The sequence below is a fragment of the Pseudophryne corroboree genome (assembly GCF_028390025.1).
Source record: "Pseudophryne corroboree isolate aPseCor3 chromosome 3 unlocalized genomic scaffold, aPseCor3.hap2 SUPER_3_unloc_50, whole genome shotgun sequence".
NCBI lineage: Eukaryota > Metazoa > Chordata > Amphibia > Anura > Myobatrachidae > Pseudophryne > Pseudophryne corroboree.
This window is the reverse complement of record NW_026967542.1, coordinates 778,928-806,453: the sequence shown is the minus strand read 5'-3', so window position 1 is coordinate 806,453 and position 27,526 is coordinate 778,928. Positions and strand designations below refer to the sequence as shown.

The window sequence follows — 27,526 nt, the reverse complement described above, 5'->3', positions numbered from 1 at the left end:
TCTCCTGCCACCTTTCCCCTGCCTGTCTCCTGCCGCCTTTCCCCTACCTGTCTCCTGCCGCCTTTCCCCTGCTTGTCTCCTGCCACCTTTCCCCTGCCTGTCTCCTGCCACCTTTCCCCTGCCTGTCTCCTGCAACCTTTTCCCTGCCTGTCGCCTGCAACCTTTTCCCTGCCTGTCGCCTGCAACCTTTTCCCTGCCTGTCGCCTGCAACCTTCTGCCTGTCTCCAGCAACCTTTCCCTTGCCTGTCTCCTGCCACCTTTCCCTTGCCTGTCTCCTGCCACCTTTCCCTTGCCTGTCTCCTGCCACCTTTCCCTTGCCTGTCTCCTGCCACCTTTCCCTTGCCTGTCTCCTGCAACCTTTCCCTGCCTGTCTCCTGCCGCCTTTGCTACACCATCGGCTGGATGTGTGGAACCTGACGTCACGGTGACTGTACGCTGCAGCTTCATGAATGAGGCCATGAAATTTCCCTCAGGAGACCCTGCTCTTCACAAACAAACCCCCCCCCTACACCACTTCATGGCTGCAGCCATACTCGTCTGACAACTCAGGACACATAGAGCACATGCTCCATACGGGTCGTGCCCATGAGCGTTGTACCGAACATCAGCTCATTGTGACTCCACCCACAATAGCGCTACACTCTAGATCAGGCCCACTATGCAGTACAGCCTTATGGGGCTGGGTCACCGGAACCTCAGAGACACTGACCAGGACTCTATGGCTGTGGGGAAATAGGAGACTTAATGACCACTCTATTCCACATTTACTATGTTACATGTGCAATATGTTTTATGTATTATATTTATTCTAAGGAACTCCAGCTGTGAGGAACGGAGTCTTTATTACACATCACATGTTCTGTATTCTCTCTGATTCACAGAGGATGGACAAGCACAGGAGTCACAGGACAGAGAGGATAATAAATATCACCCTGGAGATCATCTACCTGCTGACTGGGGAGGTGAGTGGATCTGGGAGCATCACAGTGACCTCATATCTATGGTAATAATACAGGGACATGACTGGGGAGGTGAGAAGATCTGGGAGTGTCACAGTGACATCACTTATATCTATAGTAATAATACAGGGACACGACTGGGATGGTGAGTGGATCTGGGAGCGTAACAGTGACCTTATATCTATAGTAATAATACAGGGATATGACTGGGGTGGTGAGTGGATCTGGGAGCATAACAGTGACCTTATATCTATAGTAATAATACAGAGACATGACTGGGGAGGTGATAGGATCTGTGAGCATCACTGTGACCTTATATCTATAGTAATAATTCAGGGACATGACTGGGGAGGTGAGGGAATCTGGGAGCATCACTGTGGCATCACTTTTATCTAAATTAATAATACAAGGACATGACTGGGGAGGTGTGGCGGATCTGGGAGTGTCACAGTGATGTCACTTATATCTATAGTAATAAAACAGGGACATGACTGGGGAGGTGAGGGTATCTGGGTGCGTCACTGTGACATCACTAATATCTATAGTCATAATACAGGAATATGACTGGGGAGGTGAGGGAATCGAAGCATCACTGTGAGGTAACATATCTATAGTAATAATACAGGGATGTCACTGGGGAGGTGAGGGGGTCTTAGAGCATCACAGGGACATCACTTATATCTATAGTAATAATACAGGGACATGACTGGGGAGGTGAGGGGATTTTGAAGCGTTACTGATAAGTAACTTATATCTATATTAATAATACAGGGACTTGACTGTGGAAGTGGGGGGATTTGGGATCGTCACAGTGACATCACTTATATCAACAGTAATAATACAGAGTCATGACTGGGGAGGTGAGGGGATCTGGGAACGTCACAGTGACATCACATATCTATAGTAATAATACAGAGACATGACTGGGGAGGTGATAGGATCTGTGAGCATCACTGTGACCTTATATCTATAGTAATAATTCAGGGACATGACTGGGGAGGTGAGGGAATCTGGGAGCATCACTGTGGCATCACTTATATCTAAATTAATAATACAAGGACATGACTGGGGAGGTGTGGCGGATCTGGGAGTGTCACAGTGATGTCACTTATATCTATAGTAATAAAACAGGGACATGACTGGGGAGGTGAGGGTATCTGGGTGCGTCACTGTGACATCACTAATATCTATAGTCATAATACAGGAATATGACTGGGGAGGTGAGGGAATCGAAGCATCACCGTGAGGTAACATATCTATAGTAATAATACAGGGATGTCACTGGGGAGGTGAGGGGTCTTAGAGCATCACAGGGACATCACTTATATCTATAGTAATAATACAGGGACATGACTGGGGAGGTGAGGGGATTTTGAAGCGTTACTGATAAGTAACTTATATCTATATTAATAATACAGGGACTTGACTGTGGAAGTGGGGGGATTTGGGATCGTCACAGTGACATCACTTATATCAACAGTAATAATACAGAGTCATGACTGGGGAGGAAAGGGGATCTGGGAACGTCACAGTGACATCACATATCTATAGTAATAATACAGAGACATGACTGGGGAAGTGAGGGGATCTGGGAGTGTCACAGTGGCATCACTTATATTTATAGTAATAATACAGGGACGTGACTGGGGAGGTATGGGGATCTGCGAGCAGTACAGTGATGTCACTTATATCTGTAGTAATTATACAGGGACATAACTGGGGAGAAAAGGGATCTGGGAGTGTCACAGTGACATCACATATCTATACTAATAATACAGTGACATGACTGGGGAGGTGAAGGGATCTGGGAGCATCACTTTGACGTCACATTTATCTATAGCAATAATACAGTGACATGACTGGGGAGGTGAGGGGATTTTGGAGCGTCACAGTGATATCACTTTTGTCTATAGTAATAATACAAAGACATGATTGGGAATGTGAGGGAATCTGGGAGTGTCACAGTGACATCACATATCTATAGTAATAATTCAGGGACATGACTGGGGAGGTGAGGCGATCTGGGTGCGTCACAGTGACATCACTTATATCTATAGTAATAATTCCGGGACATGACTGGGGAGGTGAGGGGATCTGGGAGTGTCACAGTGACATCACTTAGATCTATAGTAATAATACAGGGATATGAATGGGGAGGTGACGTGATCTGGGAGTGTCACAGTGACATCACTTTTATCTATAGTAATAATACAGGGACATGACTGGGGAGGTGAGAGGATCTGTGAATGTCACAGTGACATCACTTACATCTATCGTAATAATATAGAGACATGACTGGGGAGGTGAGGGGATCTGGGAGTGTCACAGTGACATCACATATCTATAGTAATAATACAGGGAAATAACTGTGGAGGTGTGGGAATCTGGGAGTTTCACAGTGACGTCACTTATTTCTATAGTAATAATACAGGGACATGACTGGGCAGGTGAGGGGATCTGTGAGCGTCACAGTGACATCACATATCTATAGTAATAATACAGTGACATGACTGGGGAGGTGAGGGGATCTTGGAGTTTATATATTGATATATGATGTCTCCACCATTACACAGGATTACACAATAGTGAAGAAGACATCCAATGAGTATGAGACACCCAGCAGCCATCCCCGTGTATCAGGAGGACTGAGTAGAACCCAGAGCCCAATCACGGTGCCTCCACCTCACTCACTGACACATGAGAGACACAATGACCAGAAGATCCTGGAACTCACCAACAAGATCATTCAGTTGCTGACTGGAAAGGTGACTGCTGGGAATGGGGCATTATACAGTAACAACAGGGGACGTGTCTGGACGATGACTGGAGAGGTGACTGCTGGGAATGGGGCATTATACAGTAACACCAGGGAATGTGTCTGGGTGATGACTGGAGAGGTGACTGTTGGGAATGGGGCATTATACAGTAACACCAGGGGACGTGTCTGGGTGATGAATGGAGAGGTGACTGCTGGGAATGGGTCATTCTACAGTAACACCAGGGGACATGTCTGGGTGATGACTGGAGAGGTGACTGCTGGGAATGGGGCATTATACAGTAACACCAGGGGATGTGTCTGGGTGATGACTGGAGAGGTGACTGCTGGGAATGGGACATTATACAGTAACACCAGGGGATGTGTCTGGGTGATGACTGTATCACTGTGTGTGTCAGGTTCCTATAAGGTTTCAGGATGTCACTGTCTATGTCTCCATGCAGGAGGGGGAGTATATAGAGGAACACAGGGGTCTGTACAAGGACATGATGATGGAGAATCACCGGCCCCTCACATCACTGGGTAAGAGGAGACTGTCATGTATTGTACAGGGGAGAGCAGGTATGGGGGCCCCCTATATACACACATCATCTGATAATCACATTTATACACTGTTCTCAGTCACTGTGTGTCTCCTACAGATGGACCCAGTAACAGAGATACCCCAGAGAGATGTCCCCGTCCTCTGTATTCCCAGGATTGTACAGAGGAGAATCACAGGATCCCACAGGAGGATCAGGTAGGTGGGATTTAGGGTCTCATCCAATATACCAAAGTGACTGTCACTATATGATCTGTAGAGCAGCTGTGTGTGTTATTATATTTGTATTGTTTAATCTATTACTGAAATCAACAATTTTACAATCTTTTATTAATGGTTTACATAGGGTGAAGCCCAATTAAATAATATTAAAGTCAAAGATACAGAGGGAGAAGAAGAGACGTGTGTGACTGATATAAAGGCAGAAGATATAGAGGGAGAAGAAGAGACGTGTGTGACTGATATAAAGGCAGAAGATATAGAGGGAGAAGAAGAGACGTATGTGACTGATATAAAGGCAGAAGATATAGAGGGAGAAGAAGAGACGTATGTGACTGATATAAAGGCAGAAGATACAGAGGGAGAAGAAGAGACGTATGTGACTGATATAAAGGCAGAAGATACAGAGGGAGAAGAAGAGACGTATGTGACTGATATAAAGGCAGAAGATATAGAGGGAGAAGAAGAGACGTATGTGACTGATATGAAGGCAGAAGATATAGAGGGAGAAGAAGAGACGTATGTGAGGGGTGATCAGCAGTGTAAGGAGAAGGAGATCCCTACAGATATCAGCACAGGTGAGTAATAAACAATTATTACAGAAAAGAGTCACATATTCTCCTTGCTCAGTCACTACAACAATCTCTTATCCTACACCCTCCTCTGTCAGTACAGACTAATGCGGAATATGCATTTTCCAAGTGTGGAGTCAGGAGCCATCAGCCCCTATTTTACTCCTGCTCTCCCCCTCACATCATGTCACTGTGTTACCAGCCCAGAGATCTGACCAGTCTCCTCTCCAAATTCTCTGGTGTATCTCATACATCAGGAGCCATCAGCCCCTATTATAGTCCTGCTCTCCCCCTCACATCATGTCACTGTGTGTTACCAGCCCAGAGATCTGACCAGTCTCCTCCCCATACTCTCTGGTGTATCTCATACATCAGGAGACATCAGCCCCTATTATACTCCTGCTCTCCCCCTCACATCATGTCACTGTGTGTTACCAGCCCAGAGATCTGACCAGTCTCCTCCCCACACTCTCTGGTGTATCTCATACATCAGGAGACATCAGCCCCTATTATACTCCTGCTCTCCCCCTCACATCATGTCACTGTGTGTTACCAGCCCAGAGATCTGACCAGTCTCCTCTCCACACTCTCTGGTGTATCTCATACATCAGGAGCCATCAGCTCCTATTATACTCCTGCTCTCCTCCTCATATCATGTTACTGTGTGTTACCAGCCCAGAGATCTGACCAGTCTCCTCCCCACACTCTCTGGTGTATATCATACATCAGGAGCCATCAGCCCCTATTATACTCCTGCTCTCCTCTTCACATCATGTCACTGTGTGTTATCAGCCCAGAGATCTGACCAGTCTCCTCCCACACTCTCTGGTGTATCTCATACATCAGGAGACATCAGCCCCCATTATACTCCTGCTCTCCTCCTCACATCATTTCACTGTGTGTTACCAGCCCAGAGATCTGACCAGTCTCCTCCCCACACTCTCTGGTGTATCTCATACATCAGGAGCCTTCAGCCCCTATTATACTCCTGCTCTCCCCCTCACATCATGTCACTGTGTGTTACCAGCCCAGAGATCTGACCAGTCTCCTCCCCACACTCTCTGGTGTATATCATACATAAGGAGACATCAGCCCCTATTATACTCCTGCTCTCCCCCTCACATCATGTCACTGTGTGTTACCAGCCCAGAGATCTGACCAGTCTCCTCCCCACAATCCCTGGTGTATCTCATACATCAGGGGCCAGCAGCCCCTATTATACTCCTGCTCTCCTCCTCACATCATGTCACTGTGTGTTACCAGCCCAGAGATCTGACCAGTCTCCTCCCCACTCTCTCTGGTGTATCTCATACATCAGGAGCCTTCAGCCCCTATTATACTCCTGCTCTCCCCCTTACATCATGTCACTGTGTGTTACCAGCCCAGAGATCTGACCAGTCTCCTCCCCACACTCTCTGGTGTATATCATAAATCAGGAGCCATCAGCCCCTATTATACTCCTGTTCTCTCCCTCACATCATGTCACTGTGTGTTACCAGCCCAGAGATCTGACCAGTCTCCTCCCCACACTCTCTGGTGTATCTCATACATCAGGAGACATCAGCCCCTATTATACTCATGCTCTCCCCCTCACATTATGTCACTGTGTGTTACCAGCACAGAGATCTGACCAGTCTTCTCCCCACACTCTCTGGTGTATCTCATACATCAGGAGCCATCAGCCCCTATTATACTCCTGCTCTCCCCCTCACATCATGTCACTGTGTGTTACCAGCCCAGAGATCTGAGCAGTCTCTTCCCCACACTCTCTGGTGTATCTCATACATCAGGAGGCATCAGCCCCTATTATACTCCTGCTCTCCTCCTCACATCATGTCACTGTGTGTTACCAGCCCAGAGATCTGAGCAGTCTCTTCCCCACACTCTCTGGTGTATCTCATACATCAGGAGCCATCAGCCCCTATTATACTCCTGCTCTCCCCCTCACATCGTGTCACTGTGTGTTACCAGCAGCCATACTGTGTGCTAGCAGTACCCCTGCCTATGGTATTACATGCCCTGAGAGTGTCACTATTAGCACACGCCGGTCTATATATAAATCACTTATTTCTGGCATGGTGCGGCTGCTTGCTGGGGCACAGGCTCGGGGTTCCTCATGCCACGTGACACAATGCTTAGGAAAAATCTGGCGCAGCCCCTGTCATGTATCCACATGCTCCTGTAGCAGCCGGCCTCAGGGAATTGGCTAATGAACGGCTCCTGTTACTGAGTTGGCAGCACCAGAGTCTTGCTACCGTCGTCTTAGGTATATAATACATTTATTGAGCTTGTGTATGGGAACCAATCCTGCACATTCCCTGCTGATTACCTGTCCCCTGGCACTAGGATGACGGCCTTCTCTGGCTTCTGATCCATGGCCTTAAGAGCACACCTATGGTTCCTAATGGAAGTATATTCAGGAGCGTTCATGTCTAAGTAGGAGGACAGTGCCTCTTGCAAACTTCTGGTGCCTTCAGCATCCATTAATATATAATCCTGTAATCTCCAAGGTGGTAAAGGAGGAGTAGCGGGAAAAGGCGACCAGGACCCTATCAGAGGGGTGTGATCAGACCATGTTGTTTGAAAAATTCAAATGACCAGGTTCTGGGATACAATGTGATAAATATGGAGACTGACACAGGACATATTATAAAGGATAAGCATTTATTTCTCTAAGTTACAACAATGAGAACCTGCAAATAACAAGTTATACTCAGTTACAGTAATAAGAAGAACAAATTAGAATACTCAGCTCTTATCTCAGATGTTTCATGATCTGTCCCAGATGATGGTCATCGATTACGTAGTTTAAACAATATAGTTCAGTCGCCCTCAGGGTCCCTCTTTAATAACCCTGTCTGAATTTATTAAACTGAGGTGGGTTTATAGAAGTCTATATCCGCTGCAGACAGAACTAGCTTCAATCAGAACTAACCTGCTATGTGTAAGTCTCTAGGCTTTATACCCTGCAAGGATACGCTAACATTGTCTTACCAGATATTACATTCATGGTCTGTGATGCTGGGTGCAGTAGTCATTCAGTATAACATCATTCATCTTATCATGGACAACTGTCTCCTTTCACCTACTTATGAATACAATACCCCAAACATCTTACTGGACCGTTTCCATCTGAGATGCTGATAATAGGAAGATATATTTATTATAAGCATCCAGCCTAAAAGTTGTGTATATTCTTTCCACTCACTATGTCCTTCACACTAGGTCAAAGGTCAAATTCAGCTAATAAATGGGGGCATGAGGAAGCTACGGAACGGGCGACATTACTGGTCTGTTCATCAGTAGTGGAGGGTCTATCAAGATGAGGGTCTGGAGCAAGAATAAAATTTCCCATAAGGAGAAGTGCAATTTCTGGTAGCTTTTGCAAAGAAATATTTAAGAAATCGGGGCTGTCTGGCATGAGGGGCATAGAGAGAAGTGAGGGTGACATATTTATTATGAATCTTCCCAACAAGAATCCAATATCTACCATTGCAATCCACCCACTTGCTTTCCAGATGAATGGGGCAGGATCTATTAGAAAGGATGGCTACACCACAGGAGATATAGCATGTTGGGTAGTTATTGGTAAACTGAGGGTAAGACTGCAATGGAACATGTGATTCCTGAATGTCTACCACCGCCTCCTTCTGGTCAGTGAAATATGTTATTGCAAGACATCTCTTACTGGGAGAATTAAGACCTTTTACATTAAGACTTAAAAACTTCACCATGATAGGGATCAGATCATGGTATGAAACATCTAAGATCATCTGTATAAAGTCCAATAGAGTCTGTAGGACGTGTGCATACTTCAAACTATCAAATAACCCAAAAAATTAAATAGGGAACAAATATGGGAGACAAACAGAAATAGTGTCCATAAAGGAGCTAGAGATTCCGTCACTAGGGTACCGTGACAGAAAGGTAGAAAAAGGTGGCGGTCGGGCCTAAAAGGAAAACCCACCGACTACCCCAAGTAGCCATACGAGAGTGCAAAATCTAGTCATCATAGTAACAATTGTACAAAGAAATATCAAATCTCAATGTATCCAAAGAAGGTAAAGGCTAAGAACATGGCCAGATATCCAATTTAGGTACTACCAACACAGGTATAAGGGCAACAGGATGTTAGACGGATCAGTCATGCTTTGCCTGAACAACCAAATATTCTAGAAAGGTATTATGAAACATAACAGTGGAAAGATTATCAGACCATATAGCAATTAAGTAGGTCAGGAAATAAAGATAAAAAGATACGTTTTTAAACCTATAACGAGTAAATAAATCTGGGCCAAATAGAGATCCATGCCCAGTAACTTAGTCCCAGTTGGCACATGTTACAGTAGGAAACAAACTCTGAGTGTCTCTAACAGTCTTACTCCTTTATCATATTACTTAGACACTGAAGACAACTCCTCCGGGATTGGTTTAGGTGAAGTGTCAAGAAGGACTGTCAACACGAATGTTCCACTTTTTCAGAATAGCAGGGCCATCCTCGGGTGAAGGTATCACTGTGAAGGCGCTATTTCGCATTACAATAAGCTTAGTAGGAAAACCCTATTTGTATTGTACAGTTCCTTGTGTGGAATAGAAGCCTTTGGGCCAGCGTCACAGGAGAAATATCCGAAAATATCTGCAGATTATCCAGGCACTCAGCTGTGGATGAGGAAGACAAAGCAGCCTGTAGAATGCATTCCTTAATATGAAAAAGTGGACCCTGAGCAGAGTGTCCCTCGGTGCTTGGATAGGGGCCTGTTTTGACTTTGGGAGTCTGGATCCTATTAATAAGAAGGTCCGCGGCAGAAGCCTTCGGTGAAAGTTTCTGAAAAGAGGACCGTGGCATAATCATAAATCTTAGCATTTGTAACAGAATCCGGAACGCCCATTATTCTGATATTATTTCTCCGAGACCTGTCTTCTAAATCAATGACTTTATCACGGGTCTTCCTGAAGGGTGTCATGTGCTGAAATCAGATCTTTGTGAGACACAACAATCTCTTTCATCTCAGTCACGTGTGCCAATCTCACGGATATCTGACCTCAAAGCTTGAATATTAGAGTTCAGTTTTGAGGTTATTTCAGTCCTTAAATGTAGATAACATAGAATGTATAGAGCATAAAGTAACAGAACTATCTAGAGTGTCTTAAGACATCTTGAGCCATTACTGCTGGGCTGTGCAAGAAGAAGCAGATGATGATATAGCAGTCTCAGAAGGACCACCTGAATTTGAGGTACCAAAGAGATGGACAGGTGGGGGTGATTTGGTACCTTTTTAACCTTTTTTGAAAGCATGGTATACCAGCTCCAAAGAGACTAACATTTCAGAGATAGGAAAATTCAAACAATCTATAAATAAAAGGAGCAGTAGTACGCTGTCAGGAGGTTACATCAAGATGACTCCGTTCAAAATGACTTTCTTAGTCGTGGTGACAGGGGTATCTGAGCCAAAATTTCAAGTAAACATGATGTAATGCAACTCAAATAACACAGTAATGACCGAGAAATTCCACTAGAGGTCAGCGTGATCACAGACGTGAAGTACTCAGCACAGAGAGACAGAAATGGCAAAATATATTCAGTGGATAAATCCACAAAATAATATACTGTGAGGTTGTAATCAGAGTGTAACGAGCTGTACTCAGACGATACTTGATACTGGGCTCTGCATGTAGATTGAGAGGAAGTAGATTATAGTGGTACCATATAAATAGAAGGTAGTTTCACCTCCATGCAAATGCCTCAATTTAGTGTAGTGACCCCGGTCCAGCCATCAGGTAGCAGCTTATATCAATTTTAAACCTTATTGAAGGCAAAGTATGCGATGGTTGGGCACCATGATCCAAAATGGCAGCCATGTCACTTCCCAATATCTCTGCCGGGTTCCGGTGACTGTGGGCAGCCTGTTCTGTCCCCAGCAGTAGCGGGAGAGCATTTGCTCCCACCTAAGGCAAAAGCGACTCCAAGTCAGGTGGATAGAGCATGCAGGAAACACTGGGCACACTTAGCCCCAGAATTCAGCCCATGGCTTCAGCGGCGTCGCTAGGCTGCGGCAGTGAACAGTGACTGGAGTGTGCAGAGCAATCAGCTTTAGGGCAGGAGGAGTGGGGGACTTAATAGATTGGGTCTTGGTCCCAGCGGCGGCTGAGGGCTATCAGGTAGGGTAGATAAGAAGCCACTTAGTGAGGAGAGCTCCAGAAAGCACGTCTGGATGGACCACACTCCTCTTATTTATTAGTTTATATACTAACAGGGGTGACAGGTGTGGTACAGCCCTACAAAGGCAGATCCAATCTCTTTCTCATCAGACTCTGCTGTCTTCCCTGCACTCTCACTCAGATGTTCACTGCTGCCAGTAGCACACGTATGAGAAGCAGAAGTATGGCGGCAGCTGTATAGATTCTGATATGTAATTCTCTGTGTCATACTTACCATACACACATCATCCTTATTACTATTGAGAGAATAGATGTAAGACACTGATGATGGGGGTGTAAAAGTGAATTATAACCTAGCAGATGATGATTACAGGGTATTATATAGTGTATTGCATGTAAAATACCTTGTTCCACACCTACTCTGCTGTAGCAATATACCTTATATAAGGATGAGTAACACATGTACAGGCTTACCAGCGTATGAGCACACACATAAAGGAATGCTACCTTACCAATGCTTCCAGGAGTAACATTAGGAGACATTATTATAAAGCCTTCATTAAAAGTTATGTTTTATTATACACACACATTTACAATTAACTGTCCCAGAGAGTCGTCTTCTCCTATTGTTTACAAGATTAATATTGTTACAGAAAATGTCACATTTCCATAATGTATTTTATTTCCAGCAGATGGACACACAAGCAGGAACATCTCAGAAGGACATCTAATGTTATCCCCGGATTGTGACATAAAAGATAATGACAGTAGACAGGATTCTCCGGGAGATAACCCCATTACCCCAATTATACATCCAACTATATCAGCTGATCCCTCTGATCCTGGGAAATGTTCTCCTGATCACTCTGATATTGGTGCATCTGTTACAGCTCTGAGAGTAGATACAGTGTTTCCCTGTTCTGTAGATGCCAAATGTTTTACACAGAACACAAAGCTTATTAACCAACAGACAGGTAAGGCAGGTGAGAGGCCACTGATATGCTCTGAGTGTGGGAAATGTTTTACGCACAAATCACATCTTGTTATACATCAGAAACGTCACACAGGCGAGAAGCCAATTTCTTGTTCTGAGTGTGGGAAATGTTTTGCGCAGAAATCACATCTTGTTATACACCAGAGAAGTCACACAGGTGAGAAGCCATTTTTCTGCTCTGAGTGTGGGAAATGTTTTGCACGGAAATCAGATCTTGTTAGACATCAGAGAAGTCATACAGGTGAGAATCCATTTTCTTGCTCTGAGTGTGGGAAATGTTTTGCACTCAAATCAGATCTTGTTAGACATCAGAGAAGTCACACAGGTGAGAAGCCATTTTCTTGCTCTGAGTGTGGGAAATGTTTTGCACGGAAATCAGATCTTGTTATACATCAGAGAAGTCACACAGGTGAGAATCCATTTCCATGTTCTGAGTGTGGGAAATGTTTTGCAATCAAATCAGATCTTGTTAGACATCAGAGAAGTCACACAGGTGAGAAGCCATTTTCTTGCTCTGAGTGTGGGAAATTTTTTGCACAGAAATCAAATCTTATTAATCATGAGAGAAGTCACACAGGTGAGAGGCCATTTTCTTGCACTGAGTGTGGGAAATGTTTTGCACGGAAATCAGTTCTTTTAAGACATCAGCAAACTCACACAGGTGAGAAGCCATTTTCTTGCACTGAGTGTGGGAAATGTTTTGCACAGAAATCACATCTTATTCATCATGAGAGAAGTCACACAGGTGAGAAGCCATTTTCTTGCTCTGAGAAATAAATCATCTCATGTTGCACACAATAGACATCACTCATAATAAACTTACCTGACCCTTGCCTGGAAACGTCCATGTATGAAGGTATGGGAGATACCTGCTGCAGTCCCTTCTACTTACATTTGGGAGGTACGGTTGTTTTGTGGGAAGTACAGCAAATAGTAAATGATACATTGGCTCCATAACGTCTCGCTGACCCTCTGATTTTTACAAAGGCATGTTACACAAAATGACATTTGCATTAACAACCATTAATTAAACAAAAACACAACGCAATTTTTCCCCAAAAAACTTTATCTATAAAAAAAATATATTAAAAAATTGCCAATTCTGGTCTTCCTTCATTGACTCTATCAGGAGAACAAGAGCCTTTTTTGCAAGGACTGTGCCAACAGTAGCCAGTAGAGGAATCAGGCGTATCCCACAGAATATCTTTGCTACCACCATACATTGGGGAGAGAAGATAAAGTGCAGATTTCTGAACATTGCTTTTAGAAAGAACTTAAGAAGTGCATAGATCACAATGATCACAAGTCCGGGACAATGAGGTCAAGAAACCAACGCTGGGGTACTAATCACCTCAATACAGGACACTTGGAGCAAGAGACTAGGGTAAGGGCAACAACAATTTTTGAAACAACTAAAAAACCAGTTTGAAAAAAATCTAATAATTTAAAAAATGAGTATCGTCCAGTACAGAGGACTGTGTACTCAGCATGTCTAAGTACGTACCACTGGACGACGCGCTGGAGTGGGAGGAGGGGGTGGGCTGTGTGGGTCCTGGCTGAAAACAGCTCGATTGTTGAGGGTTTCCTGGTGCATACTGCATGGGTTGGTGATGTGGGTAGGTGGGTGGGGTCACATTTGGGGGACAGCATCTGGCAGGTGGTGTTATCTCACATGCCTTGACAAGACACTCATCATTTGCATGTCAGATAGCATCAAGTACCAGATGCTTGTAGATCTTCTTTTGACCCTCATTCATCAGTCGCATCTCCGCCGCGATGTAATTGCCAAGTTTGCTCCAGTCCAGGGCCCTATTAAGAACCTCCTCAACGTGAGTAAACAACTGTTGTGATCTGGGCGGGGCAGAAGTTGGTTTCCAGATGAACTCCGCTGTTTCAGGGGTCGTGGCTGTGGGGTTGGGTTGTCCACTTCAGTTGCCTCACTCATGGTAGACTCCACTTCCAACTCCGGTGTAATATCCTGCAATATAAAACAAAACTGAACTCCATGTAAAAATGTGTGTGTACAATACAATACAAATGTGTGTGTATTTACCAGATCCAGACTCTCCGATGTCTCCTCTTCCACAAGAGTGGGAGAATCCGGATCCAGATTACACTGTGACCTTATCCTTGGCTCTTGCTCCAAAGTGATTTTCATGAGGTCATAAAACCACAGCGTTGGCTTGTAAACCTCATCCGTCCCGTCTCCTGAACGTTGTGAATACATGTACTTCTTGTGCTCCTATAAAAACACTGTTAGCTGTTCCTGTCTCTATTGTATCTGATCAGCTGGTCATATGCCCGATTCCTCTGTGTCCTGTTGGCATAGTCCACGCTTATCACACGGCACAGGAACTCGTTCTCGTGATACAATTCAATGAATTCAGACCAGAATTTGTGATTTTCCTCTGCTGACACATCTGTGGGAAAAATATTATACACAATTTATCTACAAAGTACAAGTGTAATGTACACACCTATGTCATACAACCTGTATAGTAACGCACAAATAGCAACTTCATTTATGAGCACCCAGCTGAAAATAGAAACCCATCTCCAGCACCGTTACACATTATTACACACTGTTATGCCCATTACATCTAATGCTACACACCGTAATGCTCATTACACATTATTACACACCGTAATGCCCATTACACCTAATGCTACACACTGTTATGCCCATTACACATTATTACACACCGTAATGCCCATTACACCTAATGCTACACACCGTTATGCCCATTACACATTATTATACATCCGTTACACATTATTACACAGTGTAATGCCCATTACACATTATTATACATCCGTTACACATTATTACACAGCGTAATGCCCATTGCACATTATTACACAGTGTAATGCCCATTGCACAGTATTACACATCCGTAATACCATTAACATATTATGCTGCAAACCGTTATGCCCATTACACATTATTACACACCTATGCCCATTATACATTATTATTATTGCGCTACTTGTAATCGGTCTACCTCATTCAGTGGGATAACAGCAGATGTCATTTTTTTTTTTACATTTTTTTTTTTTTCAATTTACATGAACAAAATAAGACATAAAAGACAAAGTCATATTAGAAAAATTTAGCACGACCGACACATGATTTACATCTAGCATAGAAATTTCCAAAATAAAGGGAAAACATCTTTTCCAGAAGTGTGTTGTATATAGCAATAAGCTCTCATTAGGGGTTAAACTAAATAGGCATAGTGATACTGTATTTTTCAGCCGGCAGTACGCCTTTGACGTATTTATCGTACAGATTCTGTATAACAGTAAAAATATATAGACAAACTAACAAAGAACATAAGAAGGAAAGAAAGAAAGAATAGAGAGGGGGGATTTGAGGGGGTTGGATGAGGGGTAGTTTGGGGTTTGTCTCCTAAATCTGCCAGGATCCATCGATATATCGTAACTGACTTAACTTCAAACTATTCAGCAATTGTATTGATTCAGTAAATACTTAAAGGGGGAGCAGCTATCCACCTAAACATCTCAGAAATACTTGTGACCTATAGCTAAGGTTATCTAGACGTATCTAGGGAGACATAGATGTGGGCTTGCATCTCCATTGTTTCAGCAAATACTTAAAGGGGGAGCAGCTATCCACCTGAAACATCTCAGAAATACTTGTGACCTATAGCTAAGGTTATCTAGACGTATCTAGGGAGACATAGATGTAGGCTTGCATCTCTATTGATTTTGATGAAATGAAAACTCCCCACTTCCGGAGAAAGTTCAAATCTTTCTCCGGGTTGTCTTGAGTCGTCTCATATCGATCATAATACATATACCTCATAAGGAGATCATCTACCTCTCTCAGTGATGGAGTGTGACTAGAGATCCAAGAATTCATAATCACTTTTTTTGCCACTGTCACAAGGTTCATCAGAAAAGGAATCGAGAGTTAGACACCCCCAATTTCCAATTGTCAAATGATCGAAAAGTAGGGGACTAGGGTCCAAATTTACATGTAGTGCTAGAGTGGAGTTTATATAAGAAACTACTTTATACCAAAACTTTTTAATTTTTCTGCAGTTCCATATATTATGAAATATTGTCGCTGAGGGAGCACCACACTTTGGACATCGTCCAGATACGTCCTCCATGTAGTGCTTTCTCTGACCTTGGGCCACATATGCTCTAAAAAGCATTTTGACATGAACCTCCTGTAAGACGGAGGCTCTTAGTGTCCTAAGGGTTCTGTCATAATATTTAAATAAGGTATTGTCCTTTAATAAAGATGGTATATCCTTAAACCAGGGCTTCCGAAAATGATCAATTCATTTGGGTGTGTTGGTTTTCATTAGTATCCCATACAGTATTCTGGTTTTATACTTTTTTTCTGAAAACCTAGAGAGGACATGGTTTAAAGGGTCTAAAGTCAATTCTGTCACAGAGCTAGAGGGTATAGACATGGTGAATTGTGTGACTTGCATCAGGGAAAATAGGCTACTACTATGAAGATTAAATTCACATTGTAAAACCCTATAAGATTTTATATTACCTCCAGGGTCAAACACTTGCGATACGTCTCGAAGCTCCTTCGAGCTCAGTCTCAAACAGGCCAAGTTCTCCATTCCTGGTGTAAAGGAGGGGTTACCCCAAATGGGTATCCACTCCCTTCTGGTCGTATTTCTATGCAATGTGACGTTCACTGCGCCCCATGCTTCATCTATAGCAGGTTAGTACTAATATGTTTAGGAAGAAGACGTCTCTGGGTAAGTAGAAGAGCTCCCGGAGAGTATGGATAAAAGTAACCTCGTTCTAGTTCATAATCCGTGAACAAGCTACCCTCTGTCAGCCAATCTAGTGCGAATCTAACTAAAAGTGCTCTGGAGTAATGCGGAAGATCCAGTAAGCCCAATCCTCCATTTGATTTTGGGCATCTCATTTTCCATGAGGCAATTCTAGGTTTCTTAGATTTCCAAATACATTTGGAGCAAATCTTATCAATATGTTTAATGTCTTTCTTAGTCAATTTAAGTGGCAGCATTTGCATTGGGTACATCAGTTTGGGTAGGAGAATAGACTTGACCACCTCCAACCTGCCTAACAATGAAAAGGTAAATCGTGCCACTGTTCCAAAGATTTTTCCATTTTTGAAATGACGGAGCTAAAAGTCAAAGTATATATCACAGCTAAATTGTTAGATATGAGGATACATATGGAGAAAGAGAGAGAGGCTGTATTGTCGATGCACAAAGAAGGGAGTAACCTGGTTGTCACACCCGTCTGAAAAATTCCTAAAATATAACTTTTATTCATATAAGGTTTAAAATAGTGTGACAATAACTAACACACAAACTATGAGTGTAGACGAAACATAGAGGTTAAAATCAAGACATATACAACATATACCACAAGTGCAATAAAGATAATAAATGTGATTAAAGATTAAAAGTGTATCCGCGTATTTGTTCCTATGTCCTATTATCTATTATTGCTCTTAATTGTACACCAGTCTGATAATTCTTGTCAACATTTAATCTATATATATATATATATATATATATGACTAGTTATTAATACGTGCAGTGTCGGGATTATCTCGCTCTTATGATTACGTTATAGCTGCTGATCTAATCCCACTAGCATGTACATTATGTGATGCAGATATGTACCATATCAATCATACAGGAAGATCACTCTGTTTTTTCCAATCTCAATGGGGTTCTTTAATGTCGGATATGTAGATCTTATTCAATCACATTCGTTCTCATATCAGGTTATGTTCTTTGTTATATGTCATCAATGGTAAATAGTGTAAATAAAGCATGCAGGTATTATTCTTCTGCCTGGGAATTGGCACATTGTTAGGCGCCGGGGTCCGCTCGGCCGTGCGGCCCGGCGCCTAGCAACCAGGGACGCCGTGCGCGTTCAGCCGCCGGCTCCCTGGCAACGCTAAGACGCCGGGCGCACGGAGCCGCCTCTGGCCTTAGCAACGGGGACGCCACGTGCAGCCGCGTTCCCCGTTGCTGGGGCTATCCTCATTACCCTGATTATGTGCTGGCCGTGCAGCATGCAAGCTGCACGGCATTTCTATTTGATTGTCCTGTCTGGATCTTGATTGGAGGGTGCCTGAATAAAGGCACCCTCAGGACTTCTTACAGACGCCGGTGATAGCTTCCTGTTTGCCTGTGTCTGCTGCAGAGAGTTCCCAGTCCCGGTCTATTTGGTTGTTCCTGACCTCGGAGATCCTGTACTCGGAAGTTTACTATCTGTTCCTGGAGTCTGACCGAGCACCTTTAACATCTGGTGGTGTTCGTGAGTCGCGGCGCAGATGTGCGCTGTGTTATAATGTAACGGTCCCCTGAGTCTAATATAGAATTAAAAACCAGCAGTAAAATAGGAATAATGCGGGGATTCAAGATTTTATAAAGTTCAGGGGTAAATCCGTGTGGGCCCGGTGCCTTGACCATTATTATATGAGAGATTGCCGAGGCAACCTCCTCGTCAGAAATCTTAGAAATTAGAGTGTCTCCCATAGAATCTGACAGTTGCGGTATAGGCAAACCCTCCCAAAACGAGGCCTCCCCAGCCTTGTGTATGTGCGGATCTGAGTACAGGGTAGTATAATAATTCCTCAGTACCTCCGCTATCTGGGCACTTGATGAGGTAGTAGACCCATCTCCCTTTTTTAAAGGGTAAATCGTTGACGGCTTACGCTGTCCGCTCAGCAGGTTGGATAGTAATTTACTAGATTTATTGGCAAATCTATGAATTTTACAGCCTTTTGTAAAAGTGTAAGACGCCTCCATTTTAATAAACAAGTTTTCAAATTGTTGTCTGGCTTTTTATAAGAGGCTTTAGTAGTAATTGAGGGGTTGGATTTATAAAATTGAAAGGAGGAATTCAGCATATCTTGCGCTTGGGTGAACTGTAAAATGGAGCTTTTTTTTCAGGGAAACAGTATGTGATATTATGGCGGCCTGCCAATACAGCGTAGGATTTGTTAATTTTGTCCGTTATCAATATCAAAATCATCCCAAGTTCGGAACACTACCTCTTTCAGGGATTGTGACCTATTAATGGATGAGGGACACCTCCAACGTATTGAGCTACCTCTATCTGGAGCCACTTGTAACTCAATCCAAATAACCGCATGATCTGAAATCGTTATTGGTTCCATCACTGCTTTAGAAATCTTTGGGATGAGAGCTATTGATGTCAATATATAATCTATCCTAGACAGTCGGCCCGTAGCAGCCGATAGGCATGAATAATCTCTGTCTGTCGGGTGTAATGTGCACCAAGAGTCTAACATCTGGAGTTTCCGAGCAAATTCTGGCACACCAAATTTTGTAACTTTAACATTAGAGGAGGTGAGGGATTGTCTGTCAAGATGGGGAAGGGAGATTAGATTCAGGTCCCCACCAAATAACAAGGGTAAGTGTGAGTGAGGTAATGAAATATTGACAAGTTTCGTCAGGAATTGTAAAGAGTACACATTCGGTGCATATACACAAACAGCATCTTTTCATACATCAATTTGCCTATTACATACCGACCCACAGGGTCAATTCCGATATCTGAAGTCTCAATCGATAAAGAGGATCTTGCTATAAGTGCAACACCCCGCGCCTTTGAATTATAAGAGGCAGACATCAGGACTCTTGCAGACATACAATGTCTAAACATAACTTTTTCAGATACATGAGAACACATTTGTGCTTTTTAGGGGAATTTAGTCCTACATTCCAGCTACCTACATGTAAGGCCATACCAGCACTTCTTTCCTCATATCAGGGGACAGTTCACTCAATGCATAATTACCTTCTACATTGGAGATAACATCAGAGTTACAGAGATACATAGGAGATGATAGGAGAGAGATAACCCAGTGGTGTTCCAAAATACGAACAGAGAGAACAAGAAAAAACAACAATTGTAACAACATCGGGGATACTTCCATATACAGAAAGCAGCACTAGCCGCTTAGGGAGGAAACCGCACCGGCCTGCCATCTGCTTAATAATAGCTATATGAAGGCAGCATAAAACCATTGTGTAACCAGTGAAGACACAGAATACAATATAGCAGGGGAACATATTTGAGTTGTTCAAACTTAACCAATCAGTCTTGGATTCCATGGGGTGGGGAGGGGTAGGTCCCTGAACATATCAGGAATCTCACTAGTTGGGGAGAGCATTGGGCTGAGCCAGGGAAGAAAAAATGGGTAAAATAAAGTTTCTCATACGTCTGTGAGGATACTGGGGATGACATCAAGACCATGGGGTATAGACGGGATCCGCAGGAGACATGGGCACTCTAAAGACTTTTCATTGGGTGTGAACTGGCTCCTTCCTCTATGCCCCTCCTCCAGACCTCAGTTTTAGAAATGTGCCCAGGCAGACTGGATGCACTCTGAGGAGCTCTCCTGAGTTTCTCTGGAAAGACTTATGTTAGGTTTTTTATTTTCAGGGAGATCTGCTGGCATCAGACTCCCTGCTTCGTGGGACTGAGGGGGCAGAAGCAGAACCAACTTCCTCAGAGTTTCATGGCTCTGCTTCTAGCTGACAGGACACCATTAGCTCTTGAAGGGAACTGAACGCTAACCGTGTCTAGATGCTTACTCCCACAGCGCGCCGTCACCCCCTCGCAGAGCCAGAAGTCAGGTGAGTATGAGAAGAATGATCTTCTATCAAGTAAGTGACGACTGAGGTAGTGCGGCTGGCGGGAGCGCAGCATGCCATTGCTGCCCACACACACAGGCACTGCAGGTCGCGGGGGGGGGGGGGGTGCCCTGGGCAGCAAGAAAAATACCTCAAACTGGCTAAAAGGGGGCATAAGATGCCGTTGGCACAGCCCTATCCCCTCCAGTATAAATAATAAGTCATATACTGAATGTAAGGACGCGCCATTGTGGGGGCGGATCTTCTTCCCCAGTCAGCCAGCACACTACTCAGTGCCATTTTCTCTCTTTCCTCAGGCTGCAGAGAACACGCTGGTCCTCTCCTCCACTTCTGACAAGAACAGGGTGCTAAAAAAGGTGGGCAAAAAGCGATTGAGGTGCATTTGATAGTGTATATTACTATTTAAAAGCAATTTTGGGCTGTGGACATACTGTGTTCACAGGCAATACTGGCGCTGGGTTTGTGAACTGGCTGCTCCTATCCTGTGTCCCTCTGACAGATTTTAGTGTGGGTCTGTCCCCAAAATAAGTCCCAGTGTGTCTGTGAGTGTGGTGTACACGTGTGAGGCATGTGCATCAGGGAGTTTCTCCCCGGAGGAAGCCACTTTAGGGAAACAGAGTTCTGAGGTGGTGGCGCTACCGGCACACCAAGAGCCTGCATGGGTGAAAGAGCTATGTGACAGTATGCATCTGATTAACCGTAGATTAACCGTAGATTGGATAAATCTGAATCTAAGGCTGCATGCTGGAGAAAATCTGTGGAAGTTGTGATTTTTCAGGATGCTGTTATTCCCTCTGGGTCACGTAAGAGACCATTTGCAAATGTCATAAACACTGGTACCGACACAGATTCTGATGCTTGTGTCGACGATAGTGAATCCAGAGAGATAGATCATAAATTGGCAAAAAGAATACAATATATGATTGTGGCTATAAGGGACGTGTTAGAGGTTACAGAAAGCACTCCTGTACCTCAGGAAAAAGCTTATTTATGTAAGGAAAAGAAATCCAAAGTCACGTTCCCTCCTTCACACGAACTAAATGCTCTGTTTGAAGGGATGTGGGTGAATCCTGATAAACAATTTCGTATTCCCAAAAGGATTCACATCGCTTATCCTTTCCCGGTCGAAGACAGGAAAAAATGGGAGTCACCCCCTATGTTAGATAGTGCACTATCCAGGTTGACAAAGAGGGTAATTCTCCCTGCTCCTGACACGGCTTCTCTTAAAGAGCCGGCAGACCGCAAAATGGAAACTACATTGAAATCCATTTATGTTACCAATGGTACACTGATTAGGCCCACTATTGCCTGCGCGTGGGTGAATCGCGCTATTGAAAAATGGTCAGAAAGCGTGTCATCAGAAATTGACACAATTGATAAAGATGAGATACTCCTTAAATTAGGGATTATCAAGGACGCTGCCGCCTACATGCTGGAAGCAATGAAGGATATTGGACTATTGAGTTCACAAGCCGCTACCATGGCAGTATCGGCTAGGCGGGCGTTGTGGATTCGCCAGTGGAACGCGGATGCAGATTCCAAAAGAAATATGGAGGCTCTCCCATATAAAGGTGAGGCCTTATTTGGCGATGGACTGGATGCGTTAGTCTCGGCGGATACTGCAGGTAAGTCGACATTTTTGCTATCTGCACCTGCACCAGCAAAAAAGACCTATCACCTGCAAATGCAGACCTTTTGGCCCAATAAATACAAAAAGGCGAGAGGTTCCCCCTTCTTTGCTGGTAAGGGAAGGGGAAAGAAGCCCACAGCGGCTCCAGGTTCCCAAGAGCAGAAGTCTACCCCTACTTCTACCAAATCCCTAGCATGACGCTGGAGCACCCTTGCGGGAGGCCGCTCGGGTGGGGGCACATCTCAGTCTCTTCAGCCAGGATTGGATTCTATCTGGCCTGGATCCCTGGGTGTTGCAAATAGTGTCACAGGGATACAAACTGGAGTTTCAAGACGTTCCCCCATGCCGATTTTTCAAATTGACCTTGGCAGTTTCTAAGTCAGAAAGAGAAGCAGTAACAGCGGCAATACAAAAATTATGTCAAGACCAGGTCATAGTCCTGGTACCGTTGTCACAACAAGGGAGGGGTTTTTATTCAAGCCTCTTTGTAGTTCCGAAGCCGGACGGCTCGGTCAGACCGATCCTAAATCAAAAAGATCTGAATTTCTTCCTGAAAAAGTTCAAGATGGAATCACTTTGGGCGGCGATTGCCAGTCTGGAGGAGGGGGACTACTTAGTGTCGGTGGACATAAAGGATGCTTACCTGCATGTTCCCATTTATCCTCCTCACCAGGCTTATCTGAGATTCGTGATTCAGGATTGCCATTACCAATTCCAGACGTTACCTTTCGGTCTCTCCACGGCGCCGAGGGTATTCACCAAGGTGATGGCGGAGATGATGGTGCTTCTTCGTCAGAAAGGAGTCAATATAATCCCTTATCTGGATGACTTCCTGATAAAGGCGAGATCCAGGGAGCAGTTATTACAAAACATATCCCTCTCCCTGTCAATACTCCAGCAACACGGGTTGATCATAAATGACCCAAAGTCACAGTTGGAACCGACGACAAGGTTGTCTTTCCTCGGGATGATTCTGGACACAGAAGTTCAGAGAGTATTTCTTCTGCTGGAAAAGGCTCTGGAAATCCAGAAAATGGTAAAACAGATATTGAAACCATCAACTGTGTCGATCCATCAGTGCTTTCGGTTGTTGGGGAAGATGGTGGCAGCCTACGAGACCATACAGTTTGGCAGGTTCCATGCCAGAGTATTCCAGTGGGTTCTGTTGGACAAGTGGTCGGGGTCACATCTACACATGCACAGAAAGATAATCCTGTCGTCAAAAACCAGGATTTCCCTCCTGTGGTGGTTGCACAGCGCTCACCTGCTAAAGGGACGCAGGTACGGGATTCAGGACTGGGTCCTAGTAACCAGGGATGCAAGTCTCCGAGGCTGGGGAGCAGTCTCTCAGGGAGAAAACTTCCAGGGACGTTGGTCACGACAGGAAGCCTGCCTTCACATAAACGTTCGGGAGCTAAGAGCCATTTACAACGGCCTTCAACAAGCGGTACATCTTCTTCAAGACCGTCCCATGCAGATCCAGGCAGACAATGTAACAGTAGTCGCATACATAAACAGGCAGGGCGGAACAAAAAGCAGAGCAGCAATGGCAGAGGCAACAAAAATCCTCCGCTGGGCAGAAAAACATCTACAAGCTCTGTTGGCAATATTCATTCCGGGAGTAGACAACTGGGAAGCAGACTTCCTCAGCAGACACGATCTCCATCCAAGAGAGTGGGGCCTCCACCAAGAAGTCTTCGCAGAGGTAACAAGACTTTGGGGAGTTCCTCAAATAGACATGATGGCGTCTCACCTCTACAAGAAGCTTCAGAGATACTGTTCCAGGTCGAGAGACCCTCAGGCAGTAGCAGTGGATGCACTGATGACCCAGTGGGTGTTTCAGTTAGTGTATGTTTTCCCTCCACTTCTGCTGATCCCAAAAGTACTCAGGATCATAAGAAAGACAAGGGTTCGAGCAATCTTCATTGCCCCAGACTGGCCAAGAAGGGCTTGGTACCCAGATCTTCAGCAGTTACTCATAGGAGATCCTCTGCCTCTTCCTCTTCGGAAAGGACCTGCTACAGCAGGGGCCGTGTGTGTACCAAGACTTACCGCGGCTACGTTTGACGGCATGGCTGTTGAGAGCTGGATCCTAGCCAGGAAGGGTATTCTTCAGGAGGTCATCCCCACCCTTATTCAGGCCAGAAAGGGAGTAACGTCAAAACATTACCACCGTATTTAGAGAAAATGTGTGTCTTGGTGTGAATCCAAGAAAGCTCCTATGGAAGAGTTTCACTTAGGACGTTTTCTCCATTTTTTGAAGGATGGTGTGGAGACGGGCCTACGATTGGGATCAATCAAGGTGCAGATTTCGACCTTGTCAGTATTCTTCCAAAAACAATTGGCCTCTATTCCAGAGGTTCAGACCTTCGTGAAAGGGGTTCTGCACATCCAGCATCCATTCGTGCCTCCAGTGGCACCATGGGACCTTAATGTGGTATTGCAGTTCTTTCAATCGGATTGGTTTGAGCCTCTACAAAAGGTAGAGTTGAAGTTTCTCACTTGGAAAGTGGTGATTTTTTGACATTGGCATCCGCAAAGCGGGTGTCTGAATTGGGGGCCTTGTCTCACAAGAGCCCTTACCTGATTTTCCATGAAGATAGGGCACAGTTACGAACTCGCTAACATTTTCTTCCAAAGGTGGTTTCTGCTTTCACATAAACCAACCTATGTGCCAGTAGTTACTGACACTTTCTCTGATTCAAAGTCTCTAGATGTGTTTAGAGCTTTGAAAATCTATGTTGCTAGAACAGCTCGTATACGGGAAACAGAGGTTCTGTTTGTCCTGTATGCTCCCAACAAGATTGGGTGTCCTGCTTCCAAGCAGACTATTGCACGTTGGATTAGAAATACGATTCAGCAAGTTCATACTACGGCTGTATTGCCGTTACCGATGTCGGTAAAGGCCCACTCCACTAGGAAGGTGGGCTCATCCTGGGTGGCTGCCCGGGGAGTCTCGGCATTACAACTTTGCCGAGCAGCTACTTGGTCAGGGTCAAACACATTTGCTAAGTTCTACAAGTTTGATACCTTGGCCGATGAGGACCTAAAGTTTGGTCAATCGGTGCTGCAGGGTCATCCGCACTCTCCCGCCCGTACTGGAGCTTTGGTATAGACCCCATGGTCTTGATGTCGTCCCCAGCATCCTCTAGGACGTATGAGAAAATAGGATTTTGATAACCTACCGGTAAATCCTTTTCTCCTAGTCCATAGAGGATGCTGGGCGCCCGTCCCAGTGCGTACTTTACCTGCAGTTTAGTTATTAGAGTTACACAAGTTGTGTTGTATTAGTTCAGCATGTTGCTGCAATTGGTTGATACCTGTTGGCGTGTGTTATGTTGATTGCCACGTTGTGCACCATGGTTGAAGTGTGAGCTGGTATGTATCTCACCACTAGTATGAAAGTAAATCCTTTCCTCGAAATGTCCATCTCCCTGGGCACAGTTCCTACAACTGAGGTCTGGAGGAGCATAGAGGGAGGAGCCAGTTCACACCCAATGAAAAGTCTTTAGAGTGCCTATGTCTCCTGCGGATCCCATCTATACCCCATGGTTTTGATGTCATCCCCAGCATCCTCTATGGACTAGGAGAAAAGGATTTACTGGTAGGTTATCAAAATCCTATTATTACATAATTCAGACAGTTTCACGTAAGATTATCTGACCATTTAAGCAAGCAGAAATTTAATCTAGAACCTTTCTGTCATTTGCTGACACAGGGGTCTCTGGACATCAATCTGAAGTGTTCCTTTGGGTTATGTAATCAGATCCGCATATTAAGGGGGATCGTAATGATCCTTATATGCTTGCAGCTATCAGACATTAGAAACCCCAGTATCTGCAGCTCAGCTGAAATTTATCTTCCAGACATAGAAAATATGAATAATTATGTAACAGCTGCAGTGAAGGTTGATATGAGAAATCTGAAATAAAGAAAGTCTTGACATCAGGGGTATGGGCACTTTGCAGATATCTCCTAAAAGTGATAATGTAAAAGAGAGGTAGAAAGTTTTCGTATGATGGAAGAAACCAGCTGTGAGTTCCTGATCCAAGAATTGCATCGCTGGCCTGTAGTATCAGAACCGAGCATCAAACAAGGTCCAAAAAAGGGACGATAATAATGAACATCTGTAAAAGGAATCTCGTCAATGATCAACCACAGTCAGACAGTCTTGAATCATTATTTTTGGCAGCAGATGCTTCCTTGAGATATGCCTCAGCGTCCAAGGGGGAAAGGAAGTCAACGAATTGTGAACCATTGTACAAGTGCAGCCGCGCTGGGTAAAGGAGGGCAAACTTCCTATTTTCCTGGATTAGGCGGGAACATAACGGGGCAAAGTCACGCCTAGCCTTCGACAGTTCAGCTGAATAGTCTTGAAATAAAATTTTATGACCATCCCATACAAGCTGTTTTATTTTACGAGACGCTGACCATAGTAATTCCTTTCGAAGAAAATTCAGGGGTTTAAATATCACCGGCCGGGTTCTGGCGTCATCCTGTGGTCGGACCGGGCCTAATGTGTGTGCTCTCTATAATGAGGTTGGAGCATCTGTCTTGCACACGAAGCATTTCAGGCAGTGACTTTTTTATGAAAACAAATAAATCTTTACCTTTCAGTTTCCGGTAATCCTTTAATCCTGAGATTCCCTCTACGGGATCTATTTTCTAAGTCTTCAATTTTGTTGTGTAATTGCAATATATCTTTAGTATTCCTAGATGTGGATTTTTTAAGGTTTGCTACATCTGCAAAAGTCTCTCCTAAGCATTGTTCTATGCCCAATACTCTGTGTGAGCTGCGCTAGCTGATTATTGTCAGTCGTTTGTTCTTTAAACAAGGGGCTGATAGCCTGTTTAATGGATGTCACCATTTCTGCATGGGCTGTCTGCTTCTCTGAGGGCTGCTGCTGCAGCTTATCAGGCATTGTTGCACGGGCTACATATGGACCTTTAGTGGACCTTGGAGAAAATCAGCAGATGACGGGACACACAGCACCTGCCCGCATGTGATATTTG

At 44.3% G+C, this 27,526-nt stretch overlaps 2 protein-coding genes across 2 annotated transcripts in view; both read left to right on the top strand.

The window, feature by feature from the left end:
• The window catches only part of LOC134984391 (zinc finger protein ZFP2-like), a 37,776-nt gene extending 20,126 nt beyond the window's left edge, over positions 1–17,650 (top strand). Inside the window, exons 2-4 of the mRNA XM_063949979.1 lie at positions 882–962; positions 4,623–5,073; positions 11,919–17,650. Coding sequence (XP_063806049.1) covers positions 882–962; positions 4,623–5,073; positions 11,919–12,997 — 1,611 coding nt within the window. The 3' untranslated portion in view covers positions 12,998–17,650. The remainder of the gene's footprint in view (positions 1–881; positions 963–4,622; positions 5,074–11,918) is intronic.
• LOC134984396 (gastrula zinc finger protein XlCGF17.1-like) overlaps positions 1–27,526 on the top strand; it is a 256,307-nt gene that overhangs the window by 157,691 nt on the left and 71,090 nt on the right. The window lies entirely within an intron of this gene.